Source organism: Macaca fascicularis, chromosome 1 (assembly GCF_037993035.2).
Source record: "Macaca fascicularis isolate 582-1 chromosome 1, T2T-MFA8v1.1".
NCBI classification, from domain to species: domain Eukaryota; kingdom Metazoa; phylum Chordata; class Mammalia; order Primates; family Cercopithecidae; genus Macaca; species Macaca fascicularis.
The window spans coordinates 214,939,033-214,956,968 of record NC_088375.1 but is presented as its reverse complement, the minus strand read 5'-3'; the positions used below and the strand labels follow the sequence as shown (position 1 = coordinate 214,956,968).

Here is a 17,936-nt window from a genome sequence, read left to right as displayed (position 1 = left end):
ATCAGCAATGTATGAGGGTTCTGGTTTCTCCACCTCCTCACTAACTCTTGGTATCATCTGTCTTTTTGATCACAGCCATCCTAGTGGGTGTGAAGTGGTATCACATTATGGTTTTCATTTGCATTTCCCTGATGACTAATGATGCTGAGCATCATTTCACATGCTTGTTGGTCATAAGGTTATCTTCTTTGGAGAAATGTCTTTAAATCTTTTTCCTATTTTAAAGATTGGGTTGTAATATTTTTATTGCTAAGTTATAAGAGCTCTTTAGGTATTCTAGGTACGAGTTCCTTATCAGACATATGGTTTTCAAATATTTTCTCTTATTCTGTTTTTTTTTTAAATTTTATTGATGGTACAGTTTGCAGCACACATATTTTTCATTTTGATAAAGTTCAAATTATCTTTTTTGTGTCACTTGCACTTTTGATGTACTAAGAAACTGTTGCTAACTCAGTGTCACAAAGACTTAGTCCTATGTTTTCTTCTAAAAGTTTATTGTTTTTTTCTTTTCTTCTTCTTCTTCTTTTTTTTTTTTTTTTGAGACAGAGTCTTGCTCTGTTGCCCAGGCTGGAGTGCAGTGGTGCAGTCTTGGCTCACTGCAACCTCCTCCTCCCAGGTTCAAGTGATCCTCCTGCCTCAGCTTCCCGAGTATCTGGGGTTACAGGCACCTACCACCATGCCTGGCTAATGTTTTGTATTTTTAGTAGAAATGGGGTTTTGCCATGTTGGCCAGGCTGGTCTCGAACTCCTGACCACTAGTGATCAGCCCGCCTTGGCCTCCCAAAGAGCTGGGATTACAGGTGTGAGCCACCGCACCCAGCCTAAAAGTCCATTGTTTTTTTTGTTTTGAGATAGAATCTCACTCTGCTGCCCAGGCTGGAGTGCAGTGGCACCATCACAGCTCAAAGCAGCCTCGACTTCCTGGGTTCAAGCCATCCTCCCACCTCAGCCTCCTGAATAGCTGGGACTACAGGCACGTGCCAACATGCCCATGCCCAGCTCATTCTTTTTTTTTTTTTTTGGCAGAGATGAGGTCTCACTATGTTGCCCAGGCTTGTAAAAGATTTATAGTTTACGTTTAGGTCTCTGATCCATTTTGAGTTAACTTTTGTATATGGTATAAGCAAGGGGTTCAACTTCATTCTTTTATATGTAGTGTAAAGAAGGGGTTCAACTTCATTCTTTTGCATATGGGTATCCAGTTATCTCAACAATGTTTGTTGAAAATACCATTTTTCCCTATTGAATTGTCTTAGCACCCTTGCACTATGATGAGTTTTGGTTAATTTTTGTATATGGTTAGAGGTATGAATTGAAATTCTTATTTCTTTTCTGTCTTTCTCTCCCTTCCTTCCTCCCCTGATCCCTGTTCTGTTTCCCTCTTTCCTTCTCATCCTCTTTCTTCTTTCTCTCCCTCCCTCTGTTTCTTTCTTTCTCCCTTTCTCTGTCTTTTTTCTTTCTCTTCCCCCTCCTCTCTCCCTTTCTTTCTATTTCTCTCTCTTTCTGTTGATAGTCAGTTGGCCTAGCGACATGGTTGAAAATTCTGTTATTTCTTCATGAACTTCCCTTTGCATCCTTGTCAAAAATAAATTTTCCACATGTGTAAGTCTGATTCTTAATCATCTATTCTGTTCCACTGACCTATTTATCTTTATATCAATATCATATTATCTCAATTACAGTAACTTTTTTTAAGGCAGAGTCTCCCTCTGTCACCCAGGTTGGAATACAAGGCACAATCATAGCTCACTGCAGCCTTGACCTCCCAGACTCAAGCAATTCTCCTGCCTCAGCCTGCTGGGTAGCTGGGATTACAAGTGTGTGCCACCAAGCCATGCTAATTTATTTTGTTTGTTTGTGAAGACAGGGTCTTGCTATGTTGTCCAGGCTGGTGTTGAACTCCTGGGCTCAAGCAGTTCTCCCACCTTGGCCTCCCAAAGTGCTGGGATTACAAGTGTGAGTTGCCACACCTGGCCCACTTTATAAGTCTTAAAATCAGGTAGTATAAGTCCTGTAATACTGTTAATCTTTTTATAGTTGATTTGGCTATTCTAGATCCCTTGAATTTCCATATGAATTTTGGGATCAGTTTGTCAATTTCTATAAGAGAAGTCTGTTAGGATTTTGATTGAGAGTGCACTGACTATAGAGCAAATAAGAATTGACATTGTAACATTATTGGGCCTTCTGATTCATAAGCATGACGTATCCCTTGATTTACTTTGGTTTTCCTTGATTTCTCTGAGCATCATTTTATAGTTTTTAATGCACAAGTATCCATGTTTTGGTCAATTTTATCCCTAAATATTTCATATTATTGGATATTATTGTAAATGTATTTTTAAAAACTTTCAGTGTCCAATTACTCATTGCTAGTATGTAGAAGTACAATTATTACAACTATTTCATATTTTCGTCTTATATTCTGCAACCTTGCTAAATTCAGTTGTTAGTTCCAGTAGGTTTTTTGTAGCTTCTACAGGATTTTTTATATGGACTATTATGTTGATGCCAATAGACACCAACTCTCTTCTTCCTTTCCAATCTGAAGGCCTTTCATTTCTTTTCTTGGCTGTTACACTAACTGAAATCACCAGTACAATATAGAATAGAAGTGATGAGAGTGGGCATTCTTCCTAATCTTTGGGAGAAAAGCATTCAGTCTTGTACCATTCAACCTGGTGTTAGCCACAGGTTTCTTGTAGATGCCCTTTATCTTTTTTCTTTTTCTTTTTTTTTTTTTTTTTTGAGACGTCGCCCAGGCTGGAGTATAGTGGCACAACCTCAGCTCACTTCAACCTCCGCCTCCCGGGTTCAAACAATTTCCCTGCCTTAGTCTCCTGAGAAGCTGGGATTACAGGCCTGTGCCACCACACCCAACTGATTTTTGTATTTTTAGTAGAGAGCAGACCACGTTGGACAGGCTGGTCTTGAACTCCCGACCTAAGGTGATCCGCCAGCCTCGGCCTCTGAAAGTGCTGGGATTACAGGCGTGAGCCACTGCACCCAGCCGTAGATGTCCTTTCTCAAGTTGGGGAAGTTCCATTCTGTCTGTTTGTGGACAGTTTTTTAAATCAGGAATGGATGCTGGATTTTGTCAAATGGCATTTGTTTTGTTTTCTTGAATTTGTTGAGATGACCATATGGCTTTCCTTCTTTAGTCTGTTAGTATGGTATATTTACATTGACTGATTTTTAATGCAAACCAATCTTTCATTCCTGGGATAAACCCCACTAGGTCATGGTATATTTTCTTGTTTACCAGCATTTGCCTGTTTGCCAATATTTTGTTAAGAATTTTTTTTATCTATGTTGATGAGGAATCGTAGTCTTGTAGTTTTCATTTCTTGTAATGTCCTTATCTGGTTTCGGTATTAGAATAATGTTGGCTTAGTAGAATGAATTGGGAAGCACTTTCTTTATCTAAATTTTCTGGAAGAATTTGTGTATGGTGTTATGGGCTCAACTGTTTCCCACCCCCCCCCCCATGTGTAATTTGAAGCTGTGACCCTGGTACCTCAGAATATGGCTGTATTTGGAGATAGTGCCTTTAAAGACATGATTAAGTGGAATCAAGGGTGGGCCCTAATCCAGCATGACTTGTGTCCTTATAAGATAAGTAAATTTAGACACACAAAGAGACACGAGGGATGTGCATGCGCAGAGGAAAGGCCACTTGAGGCCACAGGACGAAGGTGGCATCTTCAAGCCACAGAGAGGGGCCTCAGATTGAAATCAGCCCTGCCAGCATCTTGATCTTGGATTTCCAGACTCCAGAACTGGGAGAGAATAAATTTCTGTTATTGAAGTCCCTCCATTTGTGGTATTTTGTCATGGTAGCCCTAGCAAACTAATACAATTGGTGTTTCTTCTTGCTTAAGTATTTGGTCAAGTTCACCAGTGAAGCCATCTGGACCTGGAGTTTGTCTGTGGGAAGGTTTTAAACTATGCATTCAGTGGCTTTCATAGATACACAGCTATTTCCAGATGAGTAACTTTGTGTCTTTTGAGGAAATTGACCATTTTATTGTAGTTGTTGAATGTATTCTTACACTCATTTTAATACCAAAAATTACAAATAAAAAAATAAAAACCACCAGTTATTCCACTGTCTCAAGATGTCCATTACTAATGCTTTGACATTGCATCCTTCTAGAAAATTTTTATACCTGTGTACACCAACTCCTTTTTGAAAATGCTATTACCTTGTAGTACAGGGTGTTTTTTTTTTGTATCATAAATATTATTTGAAAACATGATTATGGATGGATGACTAATAATTTGCTTAACGAACCCCTAATTTAAGTTGCTTCTAATGGGGTGGGGGGAGCATCAAGTAAACACCCCTTCAGTGTCCCTCTTCTGTCTCTAGGAGCAACTCAAGTTGGCATTTGGTTTGCAGTCCCAGAAGTGGAATTACTGGATCAACCAGTTTATTATTGACTCGCTATTGAGCACCCTGAGCTTGGTAGGGGGATGGTAGAAGGAAAGGGAAGAGCCCGTCCTCTTCCTCAAGGATCAAGCCTCTCTGAAGACCAGCCCAACCAGCATGTCCGGTGGGAATTCCAATTGAGAAAAGTAGCAGTGATGCTGCTCAGAGGCTCTCAGGGGTCCCCGGCCCCAGCCTTGGCCTCCTCGACCTATCTCGGAGTGGCTCTAGTTATCTGCAAGTTGGAGGCTGTATCTTCAGGATTTGGACATACTGGGCCTTATTTCTCCATTCTTCCTTCTTTGGAATGTGGTGACATCATTAAGTGGTGTTTGTGAAAATGGAGGCAAAGATAGAAGCCAAACTTTGTGCAAACAAGTGAAGGCAGACACTAGTCTTGTTCTCCAATCACTCCCAGTCTGATGAAGCAGATGCAGCCTTGCCCCAAGGGGGAAGCCCTAGGCTTTTGGAAGAAACAAAGGCCTCTTCCTTCCAGGATCCCCAGTCTGAAGGAAGTGTCAAGATTCATAAACCAAAACATGAAACCTATACAGTTAGCAACACCTGTATATGTTTTGGAATGCATCACCAAATGCAAATAAACACCCTCCCATGCAAGGACCTGTGATTGGATGCAGTGGGTTTTTTCCAGGAAAACTTCCTGGAGAGGAGACGGACCTGGATCCACAGAGAAGAAGCTGGGCAGAGGAAGGGTAGGGGCTGGGTGACGGGGATGACATGTGGACTGTGGTTTGGTATAGCCAGAAGAGGAGGCTGGCAAAGCTAGGGGCAGGAAGGGAAGCCCCAGGGGTCTCTTCTGCCCCTGTTGGCAGGTTCGAGGACACTGAGAGAGATGGGGCAACTTGAAGGTGAGGGGATTATTTGCAATGTCAACTTCCAAGAGTCCTCTTCTTCTGCCTCCCTTGCTGTCTCCTCCCAGTATCTCAATTCTCCCCAAGGCTGGAGGTCAGCCCCTACTTTGCAGTTTTTTGTAGACATGGGGTCTCACTATGTTTTCCAGGCTGGTCTCAAACTCCTGGCCTCAAGCAAACCTTCCGTGTTGGCCTCCCAAGTGCTGGGATTGCAGGTGTGAGTGACTACGCTGTGCCTAGGCCTCTACTTTGTAACAATCAGATCTTTAACTGGGCACCTACACCTGCCCCCACTCACCACATGACACATGACACCCAACTTGTATGAACATCATCCTCATTCGGTGAGGCCTTGTTATGTGCACTTACATCTGAGAACTCAGAGACCAGGGAAGGGAGTTCTCGTACCAAGGCCTCACAGCAGGGAAGTGGGGGTGCTGGCATGGGATATTTTATCAATGCGACTGCTCAAACCCCCAGGCTCAGCCCAGGTGACCCAGCCCTGAGAGGGGCTCCCAGAGCTCACACTCCCTTGGATTCTCTCCAGCCCCATCTTTCTCATACACACCACCCCCCTTCAAAAAAGGCAAACGGTGCTGACAAAGCCCAGGCCCCGAAGGCTCTCCCTCAGATAATTGTGCCCCCTACGAGGGCAAATTTGGCAATGTCACAACCGTGCTAAGTTGGTTTAGGTAGAATCCCCAATGTTGTCCTCCATATCTGATTGGGTTTCTCGTCCTCCATGGCCCCCAGGTGATGTCTGAGGAACCCACCTGCCTTCAGCAGGAATCCTGGGGGATCGCTTTAGCCAGAGTCTCCCAACCCCCCACGACCCCGATGTGTCTTCTGGTTAACTTCTCATCCTCAGACCCCACCCTGCTCCTTGGCTATGAATTCCTGCCTTTTCTTATTGTATCTGCCGTTGAGTCCAGTCTCTCTTCCCCACTGCAGAACCCACTGCCATGGCCCTACACATGTCCCCATGGCCCCTTTGAACAAAGCCTGCCTTACTGTGCTTCATGCTTCAACAAGTGTCACTGAGTGATGTTTTATCTTTAACATCTTTCAGATGGGGAAAGAGAGGCCTTTGGGCTAATTTCCTTTCAGATGCATGGGGAAGGCCGATTCTCCTATCTGGTATGTAAACCCCCAAGTCAGGCAGGCCAGAGCACCCAGGGGTGGGGACTGTACCAACTGGCTGTGGGCAGGGCTGTGGGGGTGGGAGGAGGAGTTGGAGCCTCCTTTTTCTAGGGCATGTGTCACCTGCCTCCTGCCCAGGGGCATTGCCCCGGCACTCCCCTGCCAGTGTGCGAGGCAGCCTGAAGCTGGAGCCTGCTCCCCGCAGCCTCTGGAGTGTATCTCAGACCTTTCAAGACCTATGTTGCTGGCCCCCCAGAACCCGGAACATGGCAGATGGGGCGCAGGCCAACCCCAAAGCGTTCAAAAAGAAGGTGCTGGATAGATGCTCCTCTGGGTGGAGGGGCCCACGCTTCCGAGCCTCCTGTCCTTCAAGAACCCCCAGGTAGGTGCCTGCTACCCTGAGATGGAATCCTCCAGGGAGAGGCAGAGACAGGGGTGAGGGACTGGTTCCTAGAATTCCTGTCTCCTGAGAGTCTGCGTGGCGGGCTGAGATGGTCACTACTTTTCCAGCACTAAATGGGGATCATTTAGTCAACCCTCACGTGGCATTCATGTGGCCCAGGGAGAGTGAGGCCACAACCCTCATGTGGCCCAGGGAGGCTGAGGCCACACATTTTGGAAGCGGTGCTGGGACCAGAATCCAGGGACCTAGGACTCCTGACTTTGGGTTCAAGACCCAGCTGCTAAGCTGGGTCACATGACTTCCTTCCAGGACTCCCTAGTGTGTGCATGGGAGGTCCGGCCTGAGACAGTGGGCTTCCTGTCCTGGAGGCTGATGTGTAGAGGGGGTTCCTGCCAGAGTGGGGGGCAAGGAGGTACTCGTGCCTCCTGGCTCTGCCATCTGGGGTGTGCTCCTCCAGGAGGGGCTGGGCAGGTGCTGATGACAGCACTAGGAGCAGCAACTAGGACATCCAGGGACATCATTGATGACACCTGTCATGAGGCTCAGGAAGAAAGCAGCAGGTCCAGCACTGCCAGGGGTGAAGGGGATGGACTCAAGCTCCGGGTTTTGTCCTCCCTCAGGTCTAGCCTGGGTATGAAGAAGTTCTTTGCCGTGGCCATCCTTGCCAGCAGTGGTGAGTAAAGACTCCAGGGGGCTCCTCCTTCTCTCCCGCTCCTGGCCTGTCTCCCATGACCTTGGGCGCCTGAGTTAGGGTTCCACTGACCAGCCTAAGTTCCTTCCTCTCTCTGGGCTTTGCTTCCTGGCTCAGCCCAGCAGACTGCACCCAATTCTGGGGTTGTTTACCCCTCTAGCCACCTGTAAACAGGCTTTTATGAGCCCCAGGGGGCAGGGCGCAGGGCTGAGCAAGCATCATAAAATGCTGGTGTTGGCTGGGCATTTGTGTACTTGAGTGTGTATTAGCGTGTGTCCATCAGACAGGAGTTAATGATTTTGTGTGCAGACAGGCGCAGGTACCTATGTGTGTGTAGGTGTGCCTGAGCACTTGATGATGTCTATGTGTGCAACACGCATCTATAAAGTATGTGACACTGTAGGCACCTGAGTGCAAGCCCGTTTGTGTCTCTTCGTGTAAGCCTGTGTTAATTGGGGTGTGTGTCTCCAGAGCGTGCTTACGGATGTAGGGTGCACAGATCTGCAGAAGGGTGTGTGTGTGTGTGTGTGTGTGTAGGGTGGGTGTCTGTGTACTGCAGAGTGGTGGGAGGTCAGGGGCTTCTTTCTGGGGGTGGTACCCAGGGTATCATTGCTCTGGGCAGCCCCCCATAGGATTGTTGTGTGAGGCTCTTGACAAACCTGACCCTGCCACTCGTCCCAGCATCATTCATGTGGCAGGTGTCCCAGTTCCATGGACCATTGGCTGGGCCTCTCGCTGGCCTTTCATGCAGCCTGTTAAACCTCACCAGAACACAGCCTGGCTTGAGGAAAAGAAATAAATGCCAAAAACCAAAATAAGATTCCATGTGAGAGAGGGCTGGCTGCATTCAGGCAAAGTGACCTGTTATTGAGGAGATGACTGCTTGAGTTCAGCCCAAGCCACTGGTTAGGGGCAGAACCTTCAACCCCACTGAATGCGGACTTGGATTCCTTCGCTGGGACTGTCAGTGTGGATGTGGCCTTGGGCCGGGCCCCTGCGTTGTGTATGTGAGTGCATCTGTAATGCACAAGGGTGTGAGTGTGCAAGTGTGTGTGTATCAGGTATGGGTGTGTGTGTTTCAGGTATGTGTGTGTGTATACGGTATGTGTGTGTGTATCAGGTACGTGTGTGTGTCTATCAGGTAGGTGTGTGTGTATCAGGTGTGTGTGGGTGAGTGTAGGTGAGTTTGAGGTGTCTGGGGGTGAGTGTGTGTGCAAGTGTATGTGGTGTGTAGAGGAGAGTGTGACGTGGGCAGGTGTGTGAATGTGTGTGAGATGAGTGTGTGTGTGTCTGTGTGTGTGTGCACCCTGTGCATGGCTGCGTAGGTTTCTTGCTCTTCTTCTCTTGCCACATGGGAGTTGCCGGTCAGGGGGTCCCAGGGACTGGAGGTGCCCCCTCCCCCAGGGTAACATTTACAAGGCCGGGGTGGATGGGGAGGAGGCCAGGGGCTCACAGTGGCTGGGTCCCTCCTCAAGGCGCTGTGGGGGTCAGGCACTCTACACACCTTCGTGATCACACTTCAACCTCCAAGGTGCCCTGCAAGGAGGGCATCATTATCCCCATCCTCTGCTTTGGGAATTGCAATCTGAGAGGTTGCTGGTATGTGCCAAGCCTCAAGCAGGGCACTGGCCTGCCTGATCTCTCATGGTTGAGATTGTTACTCCCATGTTACAGATGGGAGAACAGAGCCCCAGGGAGTCCCAGCTGGCCTTGGTTATTGGCCTAGGTCTGTCTGACTCCAGAGTCAATGCTCTTCCCACTAAGACACATTGAGGTGGCGAGTTCCCTGTCGTTGGAGATGTCGGATACCATGTCTCTGGAAGCAAGCAAGAGTGGGCTTTGGGATTCCCCTGAGCCACCAGTTTCTGAAACTGTTGACTTTCCCCTCTCCCAGTACATTTCCTCATTCAGGCTGGGGAGCAGGGTGGGGACATGGAGAGAGCAGCAGGAAGGGTGCTGAGCTAGGCCCCTCATGCTGACTGCAGCTGGAATGGCTGGGGTGGGGGAAGCAGGCAGAGCTGTGCTGCTCTGTGGTTAGCTTCCCAGCTCCAGAGCACACAAACCCCGGGCAGTCTGGGCTCTGCCCCTTCCAGCCTGTGGGACCTGGGCAAGCCTGCACCTTTCTGAGCCTTAGTTTCCTTACCCATAAAATGGTGATAGATTGGGTCTCCTGCTGGTGCGTGTAGGGCAGCTTCCCCCAGGTTAAGGACTGTAGGTGCCAGACTGGGCGTGTGGACCCAGTGCTGCATCCAGGAGGATGTGCAGAGGCAGCGCAGGCGATTCAGAGAGCCACTGCACGGGCACGGACTGCAAGACAGAGAGAAGCAGTGGCAAGGGGAGAATGTGTCCTGGGGTGGGCTGGCCTGGCAGGTGCCATGAAGCTGATTTCGCTGGTGCAGGGAGTGTCCTTGTACTATTTCTCCCTCTGTATGTGTGTGGGGAGAGCGTTTTCCTTTGTCCTACCCCCAGCCAATATCAGCCTGTACTACAAAGGCTTTTCTGTTTCTTCATTAACGACCAGAGCACCGAATTGTCTCTGGATTGATCCTGAGATGCACCAGCCCCGGGATCATGGTGGGGACTCTGAGGCCCCCAGGAGGGCAGAGGCAGGAGGCAGAGGCCAGGAAGGGACCCAGAATCAACCCCCTGAGCTTGCTAACAGCATGTGGCCTTTGCGAAGCCTCCTCCAGCATACCAGGCGCTTGGGCATCCCCCTTGAGAAGTGTGTACAGCCAAGTGGCAGAGGGTGTGGGTGCAAAACCCTCACTGCCTGGGTCCAAATTCTGTCTCCACTGCTTTCTGACAATAGGACCTAGAGCAAGTTACGAAATGCACTGGGCCTCAGTCTTCTCATCGATGTAGTGGGATAACAAGAGCGTGCATAGGGTTGCAGTGCGCACTCAATGGGTTCATGCACGGAAGGAGCTTGGGACAGTACCTGGCATGGAGCAAGCCCCCAGCAAGGATGACCTGCATTGTTTTCTTGGGGCTGCAGGGCTTACTGCTGGGATGTGGGTGCACACCATGCATGGTATCTTGTAGATTTCTTTCCTCCTGCTTAGCTGCCCACCCTTCTTGCCCCAGCTTCCTCTCCTGCTTTCTCCTTCCTTCTCCCACCTACCCTAGGTATTGAGAGGATGGTCAGACCAGACTCTCAGGATGAGAGAGGATGGGAGCAGCCAGCCATGGGGCAGAGGCTCAGATCACCCCCCTGGTTCTCTTGCAGTTCTGTCCACAGCCCACAGCAGCCTGCTCAACCTGAGGGCCATGGTGGAGGCCGTCACGGGGAGGAACGCCATCCTGTCCTTCGTGGGTTACGGTTGCTACTGTGGGCTGGGGGGCCGTGGCCAGCCTAAGGATGAGGTGGACTGGTAGGTACCGCACCTGGGCTCCTGTCAGGGGCCAAATGAGGACAGTTGAAGGTCAGACTGAACTTACCCTCCATCCCTGAGAGGGGGAGACCTTCTTTCCCCAAGGGATCCGGCTTCTTTGATGAGTTGGTGACCAGAGCCTGGTCTTTGACTATGTTCTTTCCAAACTGTCTTGGGTGCTTTCTGTTGTCCATCTCCAAGGTCATGGACTTGGAAGTGTTTCAGCCCCTCCTCTCTCTAGGAAGGGACCTTTGACTGTGGTAGAGCAGTCATACAGCTTACACCCCACAAAGGCAAGGGCTGTGACCCCTGCCCACCTCAGGCTGGAGGCTCTGGAAGACAGGACCGTGCCTCCTCCATCAGTCTGGGAGCTCCCAGCAACCATGGCTTGTCTTCTCCTCCTATTTCCCCAACAGCAGCCAGCACCAAGTTTGTATCACAGAAAGCTTAATAAATGCATGTTGACTAGCTGACTTCACTCCCCCAGAGGTGAGGGACAGCCACACTGCCTGTGCTTCTTGTCCCCCATCCTACTAGTCCCTGTTGACAACTCCAGACCTTTGTCCCTCCCTGGCCATGAGGCACTGCCAGGGGTAGCCTCTGCCTACAGTCGACGCTCCTCCAACCTTGACGTAAACCCAGGCAGCCCCTGACCCCTCCCACAGCTGCAGCCAGGGCTCTGGGGGAAAGCTAGGAGTCCTGTGGATAGAACAAAGACACAGGGGAGAATGTGTCCTGGGGTGGGCAGGCCTGGCAGGTGCCACAAAGCTGAAGCTGTGAGGATCGGAACCTGGGGTACCGGCCCCAGCTCTGCTTGGCTGTGTGACCTCAGACAAGTAACTGTCCCTCTCTGGGCTTCAGTTAGAACGTTTGACCTGTGAGAGACTGGAAGAGATGATCAGAGGTTTCTGCTGGTGGGAGATGGGCCAGCCCGGCCATGACTGTCCACTCACCTCTGCCACTCCCTAGGTGCTGCCACGCCCACGACTGTTGCTACCAGGAACTCTTTGACCAGGGCTGTCACCCCTATGTGGACCACTATGATCACACCATCGAGAACAACACTGAGATAGTCTGCAGTGAGTTCCTCCCCTGTCACCTGGGCCCCTGGAGAAGGGAGTGGCTGGTTCCACCAGGCTGTGCTGGGATGGTGGACAGGCTTGCCAGATTAAATAAAGGCTGCCGGCTGGGTGCGGAGGCTCACGCCTGTAATCCCAGCACTTTGGGAGGCCGAGGCGAGTGGATCACTTGAGGTCAGGAGTTCGAGACCAGCCTGGCTAACATGATGAAAACCCGTCTCTACTGAAAACACAAAAATTAGCCGGGTGTGGTGGTGCACACCTGTAATCACAGCTGCTGGAGAGGCTGAGACATGAGAATCACTTCGAACCTGGGAGGCAGAGGTTGCGGTGAGCCAAGATCGCACACCACTGCACTCCCGCCTGGGCAACAGAGTGAGACTGTGCCTCAAAAAAAAGAAAAAAGAAAGAAATACAGGCTGCCTAGTGAAACTCATTTCTTAGATATACAATAAAAATGTTTTAATATTAAATACATCCTAAATATTGCATGGGACATATTGATACTCAAAACTAAATGCTAGTATAAAATTAATTAATATTTATAGAAAATGAAATGTTTAGGACATACTTCTACTAACACATGTACTTTTTTTTATTTTTTTATTTTTTTATTTTTTGAGAAGGAGTCTTGCTATGTCACCAGGCTGGAGTGCAGTGGCGCAATCTCAGCTCACTGCAACCTCTGCCTCTCAGGTTCAAGTGATTCTCCTGCCTCAGCCTCCCAAGTAGCTGGGGCTACAGGTGCACGCCACCACGCCCACCTAATTTTTGTACTTTTAGGAGAGACAGGGTTTCACCATGTTGGCTAGGATGGTCTTGATTTCTTGACATCGTGATCCACCCGCCTCGGCTTCCCAAAGTACTGGGATTACAGGTGTGAGCCACCGCGTCCAGCCAAACATGTACTATTTACCTGAAATTTTAATTAATTAATTAATTAAAACAGGGTCTTGCTCTGTTGCCCAGGCTGGAGTACAGCGGTGCCATTGTAGCTCACTGCAGCCTTGACCTCCAGGGCTAAAGTGATCCTCCTGTCTCAGTCTCCCGAGTAGCTGGGATTACAGGCAAGTGCCACCACGCACAGTTGATTTTTGTATTTTTTGCAGAGATGGGGGTCTCACTATGTTGCCCAGGCTGGTCTTGAACTCCTGGCCTCCAGCAATCCTCCCACCTCTGCCTCCCAAAGAGTCCGCTGGGATTGTGGGTATGAGCCACCAGCCAGCCCAGCCTGAAATTGAAATTTAACCAGGCATCCTGTGTTTTGATTTTGGTTTTGCTTTTTTTGCTAAATCTAAATCTGACCAGCCTAGCTGTGGCTGGAGAACATCTCCCTGAGGTGCTCTGAAGCTCCAGTCCTGGAATTGGCATCCCAGTTCTCCTGTCTCCCAAATTCTGAGTGATTCTGATTCAGTGGGTGTGGGTGGGGCCCCGGAATTTGGCTTTCAGCCGGCTCCCCAGATGGTTCTGAGGCTGCAGCTCTGCAGGGAGGCTCTGAGGCATGCTGGCCTGGGAGTCAGGGGACCTGGGTTTGAACTCTGGTTCTGTCGCCATCTCCTCGCTCCGTGTAGCCCTGGGCAGGTCCTTCCCCGCCTGGCCTCAGTTTCCTCACTCATGGGTCCATTGAGGGGTTTGGATCAGAGCGGACTCTTTCTCTTCTGGTTCTGTCACTCGGACCCCACCAGCAGAGGTGGCTCCATCCCAGGACGCCCAGTGTTTCTAGGGATCCAAGGTATTAGCACCTGGCCTGGTGTGTTCCCTCATTTACCATGAACTTGCTGTGGCTATTTCCCAACTGAGAAATGTAGGTAAGCGCAAGTGGCATCCAGGTAGCAGTGCCCAGTTTTCCCTGCCCTGCTCCACTCTGTGCCCCTCTCTGAGGCAGGATTCCCCCCTGGCCCAGCCTGTGAGCAGCCACTGGGCCTTCTTTGCCCCCATGTCTTCACCTGGTACTACCAGTTGTTGCTTATTAATAGCTCACAAGCAATGCTGGCTTTGCAAAGACACTCACGTCTCCTGTCACCTGGGAAGGAGTCTAGTGGAGACTGGGGTGCAATTTGGGACCCCTTGGGAGCCCAGATCTCTGTGGTCCTCATGTTCTGCTGTTCAAACATGAGGTGGAGGGGCTGGCCTGAGACAGCAGATGCCCCCCTATTAAAGCAGCTGGAGGAGAGAGATTCTCCCCCAACCACCACCCACCAGGGGTAACGGACTAACTTAAAGCAGTGACTTTCATGCTGGGTTTGGGGGATCCCTGGGACCATTGGAGCCAGAGGCCTTGAGAGGTGATAGCCACACAGTTCCTGAGAGGTTCAGCTGGTACTTCAGTGTATTTTATCATTAAGCAACTTCTTCTGGGGCTGTCTGATGCACCAGCCTTCTTTACACAGTTTCATTTAAGAGACAGGATTTTGTTGGTAGAAAGTATGAAAAGTTTGCAGACTGATCAAGCTAATTGGAGGTTCTCAAAGGGTCGTCCCTGAACCAGCAACAGCAGCAGCTGCAGCACCCAGGAAATTGTTAGAAATGCCAATTATCAGGCCCCACCCAGACCTACTGAATCTGACATTTAGGGGTGAGGTCCAGCAGTCTTAGTTAGAGCAAACCCTCCAGCTGATTCTATTGTGCACCTGAGGATGTTTCCTGAAATCTACTAATTATAACAACAGCACAGGGACAAACAACAGTAGCATTTGCCCTGGATTAGGCATGTGCTAGGCTCTTAGGCATTGACTAAGCTTTTGACAAGTGTTTTTCCCACTCATTTCTTACCAATAACTCCATCTTTTTTTTTTTTTTCAGACAAAGTTTGGCTCTTGTTGCCCAGGCTGGAGTGCAGTGGCATAATCTCGGCTTACTGCAACCTCGGCCTCCAGGGTTCAAGAGATTCTCCTGCCTCAGTCTCCCTCAGCTGGGATTACAGGCGTCCACCACCATGCCTGGCTAATTTTTCTATTTTTAGTAGAGATGGGGTTTCACCATGTTGGCCAGGCTGGTCTCGAACTCCTGACCTCAGGCGATCCGCCTGCCTCGGCCTACCAAAGTACTGGGATTATAGGCGTGAGCCAGTATGCCCGGCAATAACTCCCTCTTCAGTGGGCTTTCTTTGAATCTGTGATTGAAGGGAAGAGGTCTGGGATGGCAGGAAGTAACGGGCCTGGGGGTGTGGGAGGTGCTTTAGTTCTGTGGGTGACTTAGGTAAACCCATCCCCCTTTCTGGGGCTCAGTTTCTCCAGTTATGCAATAACTGTGTTGGGCTTCAGTGGTTCCCTAATTTTTCTCTAGTCACCTAGAGAGCTTGTTACAACACAGACTGCTGGGCCCCAGCCCAGAGCTGCTGACCTTGCAGGTGGAGGGTGGGGCCCGTGAGTGGTGCTGGTCCTGCCACCCGGGGAACACATTCCAAGGACCACTGGGTTCTCCAAGTCTGTGTGCTCCCCCTCCCCAGCAGTGGTCCTGGGGGAGCCACTGCCCCTTTCATCCACAGCCTTTGCCGCCCCCATCCCCCTATAGGTGACCTCAACAAGACAGAGTGTGACAAGCAGACATGCGTGTGTGACAAGAGCGTGGTTCTGTGCCTCATGAACCAGACGTACCGAGAGGAGTACCGCAGCTTCCTCAATGTCTACTGCCAGGGCCCCACGCCCAACTGCAGCATCTATGAACCACCCCCTGAGGAGGTCACCTAGAGTCACCAATCCCCGGAGCCCCCCACCCCTCCCTAGAGCCTCTGAGGTCTGAGAGAGAAGAGCAGGCGGAGGGGACCAGATGAGGAGCAGGGAGGGCAGGAGCCAGGCTGGGAGCCCAAGTGTTGCTGGCTGCCTCCCAGCGAGGGCTCATCCCCCAGAGGACTCAGGAAGGCCTGGGTCCTGACTCCCCCAGCCCAACCCAGCCCCAAGCATGGGTGCATCCTGCCGCTGGTTCTGGACTGGGTGGGAGGCATGGAGCTTGTAGGAGTCTCTCCTGAGGGTGGCTGGGAAGACCCGAGAGAGAGGAAGAGGGGCCTCTGAGTGGGGCCTCTGTTGCTGGCGCCAGCTTGACTCCCCGGAGCCTTCAAGAGTCTGAGCTGCCAGCCCAGGTCCAGAGCTGGGTGCATCCTCGGCCCAAGATCACAGGAAGGCAGATTGCTGGTCACGAAACCTGGGTTCCGGGAGCCCCTCAGCTGATCCCACAGGATGGCCTGGGGTGGTGGCTACTTTGGGCTTGAGGCTCTCTCGAGCCCCACTCACAGAGCAGGTGCCCCACCCCAGCCCTCACTGAGGTGGCCATGAGTCCAGTTCAGACCCTAGGGGATGTGCAGTGCTGAGCGTCCCAGCCCCGAAGTCCAGCCTCTGAGCAGGCTCCTGGGCACTGACAGAGCCACACACCCAGGTACACCTCACAGGCTAATATGGGGACACACGAAAATGTGGCCTCCAAAACCTGCAAGTCTTCTCTGTGCCCCACATCGACCCATGCATGTCACCCAACCCTGCCCTGCCACACCACGTGGGTCTGAGGAGCGCCTCTACCCCCGCCCTCCGGGTCCCTGACAGACACTGCCCTCCTGGCCTGCACCTGGAACAGCAGCCAAAACAATGGAGGGGGACCCACACCCTCTCTCCCTGGGCTGTGGGCAGGCGTCACAAGTCCCATTGGTGGGGAAGAGGCTGAGGGCTGAGACCCACCTCAGTGAAGAGGGAAACGTAAGCAGGGAGAGCATCAAGGCGGGAGGCTGCCTGGAAATTTCTAGAAGAGGGTCAAGGTAGGAGGCTACGTGGAAGCTTCTAGAAGGCAGTTAAGGAACAGGATGGTGAAGGAGAGGGGAGAAGATGGGAGCATGGAGAGACGAGGTGAGTGACAGCCGCCAGCAGGGAGGGGCCTCCAGGCAGCACAGAGGAGTTGGGGGGCAGGGCCTTATGGCGCTGGGTTCCTGTGTGGGGCGTGCAGCTGGGGCTGAAGTAGAGGGGACGGCCTTGCGGCCCCCAGCACTGTTGTTTCTCCAGGTGCACCATAACCTCCTCCTTACCTGCCCAAACCTTAACTCAGGGTCAGCGGTCTCCATGGAGCCAGCCCCACCTGCCTAAGGACCACTGAGGCCATCCTCCGCCTGGACTCAACAGCCGCCAGCAAGTTTGTCTGGCAGTGTCCCTGGGGTACCATTGGCACTGGGGAGGGAGACCCAGGAAGGGTGGAGAAGGAGGCAGAAGGGGCACGTATGAAAAAGAGGACAGGAAGCCTCACCAGAGGCAGTTTCCAGAGCCCCAGTCTTGGAGACAAGGACACTGCCACCCAACGCCACAGTCAGTGTGGGAGGGGCCCACGTCCCCCACCCCCCACGCCACACCGCTGCCTCCTGCTGGCCATGGTCCTCTGGCTGGGAGGAATGTGGGTTCCCAGCTGTACCCCTCCCCCCTGCACACACACCCTCCCCTGCCCCACGGAAAGTCTAGGCCAGGATCTGGCGATGGGATTCTGCTGCCCAGGGGTCCTGCCCGCCCTCACTCACCCCAGATGCTTCAGATGCTGCAGGTCCCAGAGAATCTCCACAGGACTTGGCTTCCCCTGCTCAAATGAATAAAGGCCTCCTACCTCAACTCCCTATAGCTGGGCCCTCCTTGGCCAGGCGTCGAGGGAGGGCATGGTGACTCCCCCTGCTTCTCCAGCTCTGGGAAAGGTGGGTTCCCATGCCCCGTAGCTGGCATGGCCCATCTCCCTCTTGCCCCCAGCCTGGGGGTGAGAAGTGGTGCCCAGGCCATGGACCCTAGGCCCCATGGTCTAGCAGTGGGACGATGACCGTGGTATGATGATAATGACAGGGCTAAGAACTTTTCAGGCACAGATCTCTGCAATACTCTCTCCACCCATTTCTGTTGAATAACTGAGGCCCAGAGAGTTCAAGTCACACAGGTCACAAGTGATGGGGCTGGGCTCTGGCTCTGAGTCCTCTGTGTTGGACTTTTTTTTTT

The 17,936-nt window shown here is 51.2% G+C and overlaps 1 protein-coding gene across 1 annotated transcript; it reads left to right on the top strand.

The window, feature by feature from the left end:
* Positions 1-6,608: 6,608 nt before the first annotated feature.
* On the top strand, positions 6,609-17,569 carry PLA2G2F (phospholipase A2 group IIF). The gene is made up of 5 exons (XM_015441525.4): positions 6,609-6,826; positions 7,468-7,520; positions 10,765-10,909; positions 11,879-11,988; positions 15,502-17,569. The coding sequence occupies exons 1-5, from the start codon at positions 6,711-6,713 to the stop codon at positions 15,675-15,677; spliced, it is 600 nt and encodes a 199-aa protein (XP_015297011.3). The 5' UTR covers positions 6,609-6,710; the 3' UTR covers positions 15,678-17,569.
* The last annotated feature ends 367 nt before the right edge of the window (positions 17,570-17,936 follow it).

Excerpts from the sequence above, each read along its gene's own strand:
- PLA2G2F (XM_015441525.4), top strand. The coding sequence starts at position 6,711 with ATGGCAGATGGGGCGCAGGCCAACCCCAAAGCGTTCAAAAAGAAGGTG. Across the intron at positions 10,910-11,878 it reads CCTAAGGATGAGGTGGACTG|GTGCTGCCACGCCCACGACT; the intron begins GTAGGTACCGCA and ends GCCACTCCCTAG. Across the intron at positions 11,989-15,501 it reads CAACACTGAGATAGTCTGCA|GTGACCTCAACAAGACAGAG; the intron begins GTGAGTTCCTCC and ends ATCCCCCTATAG.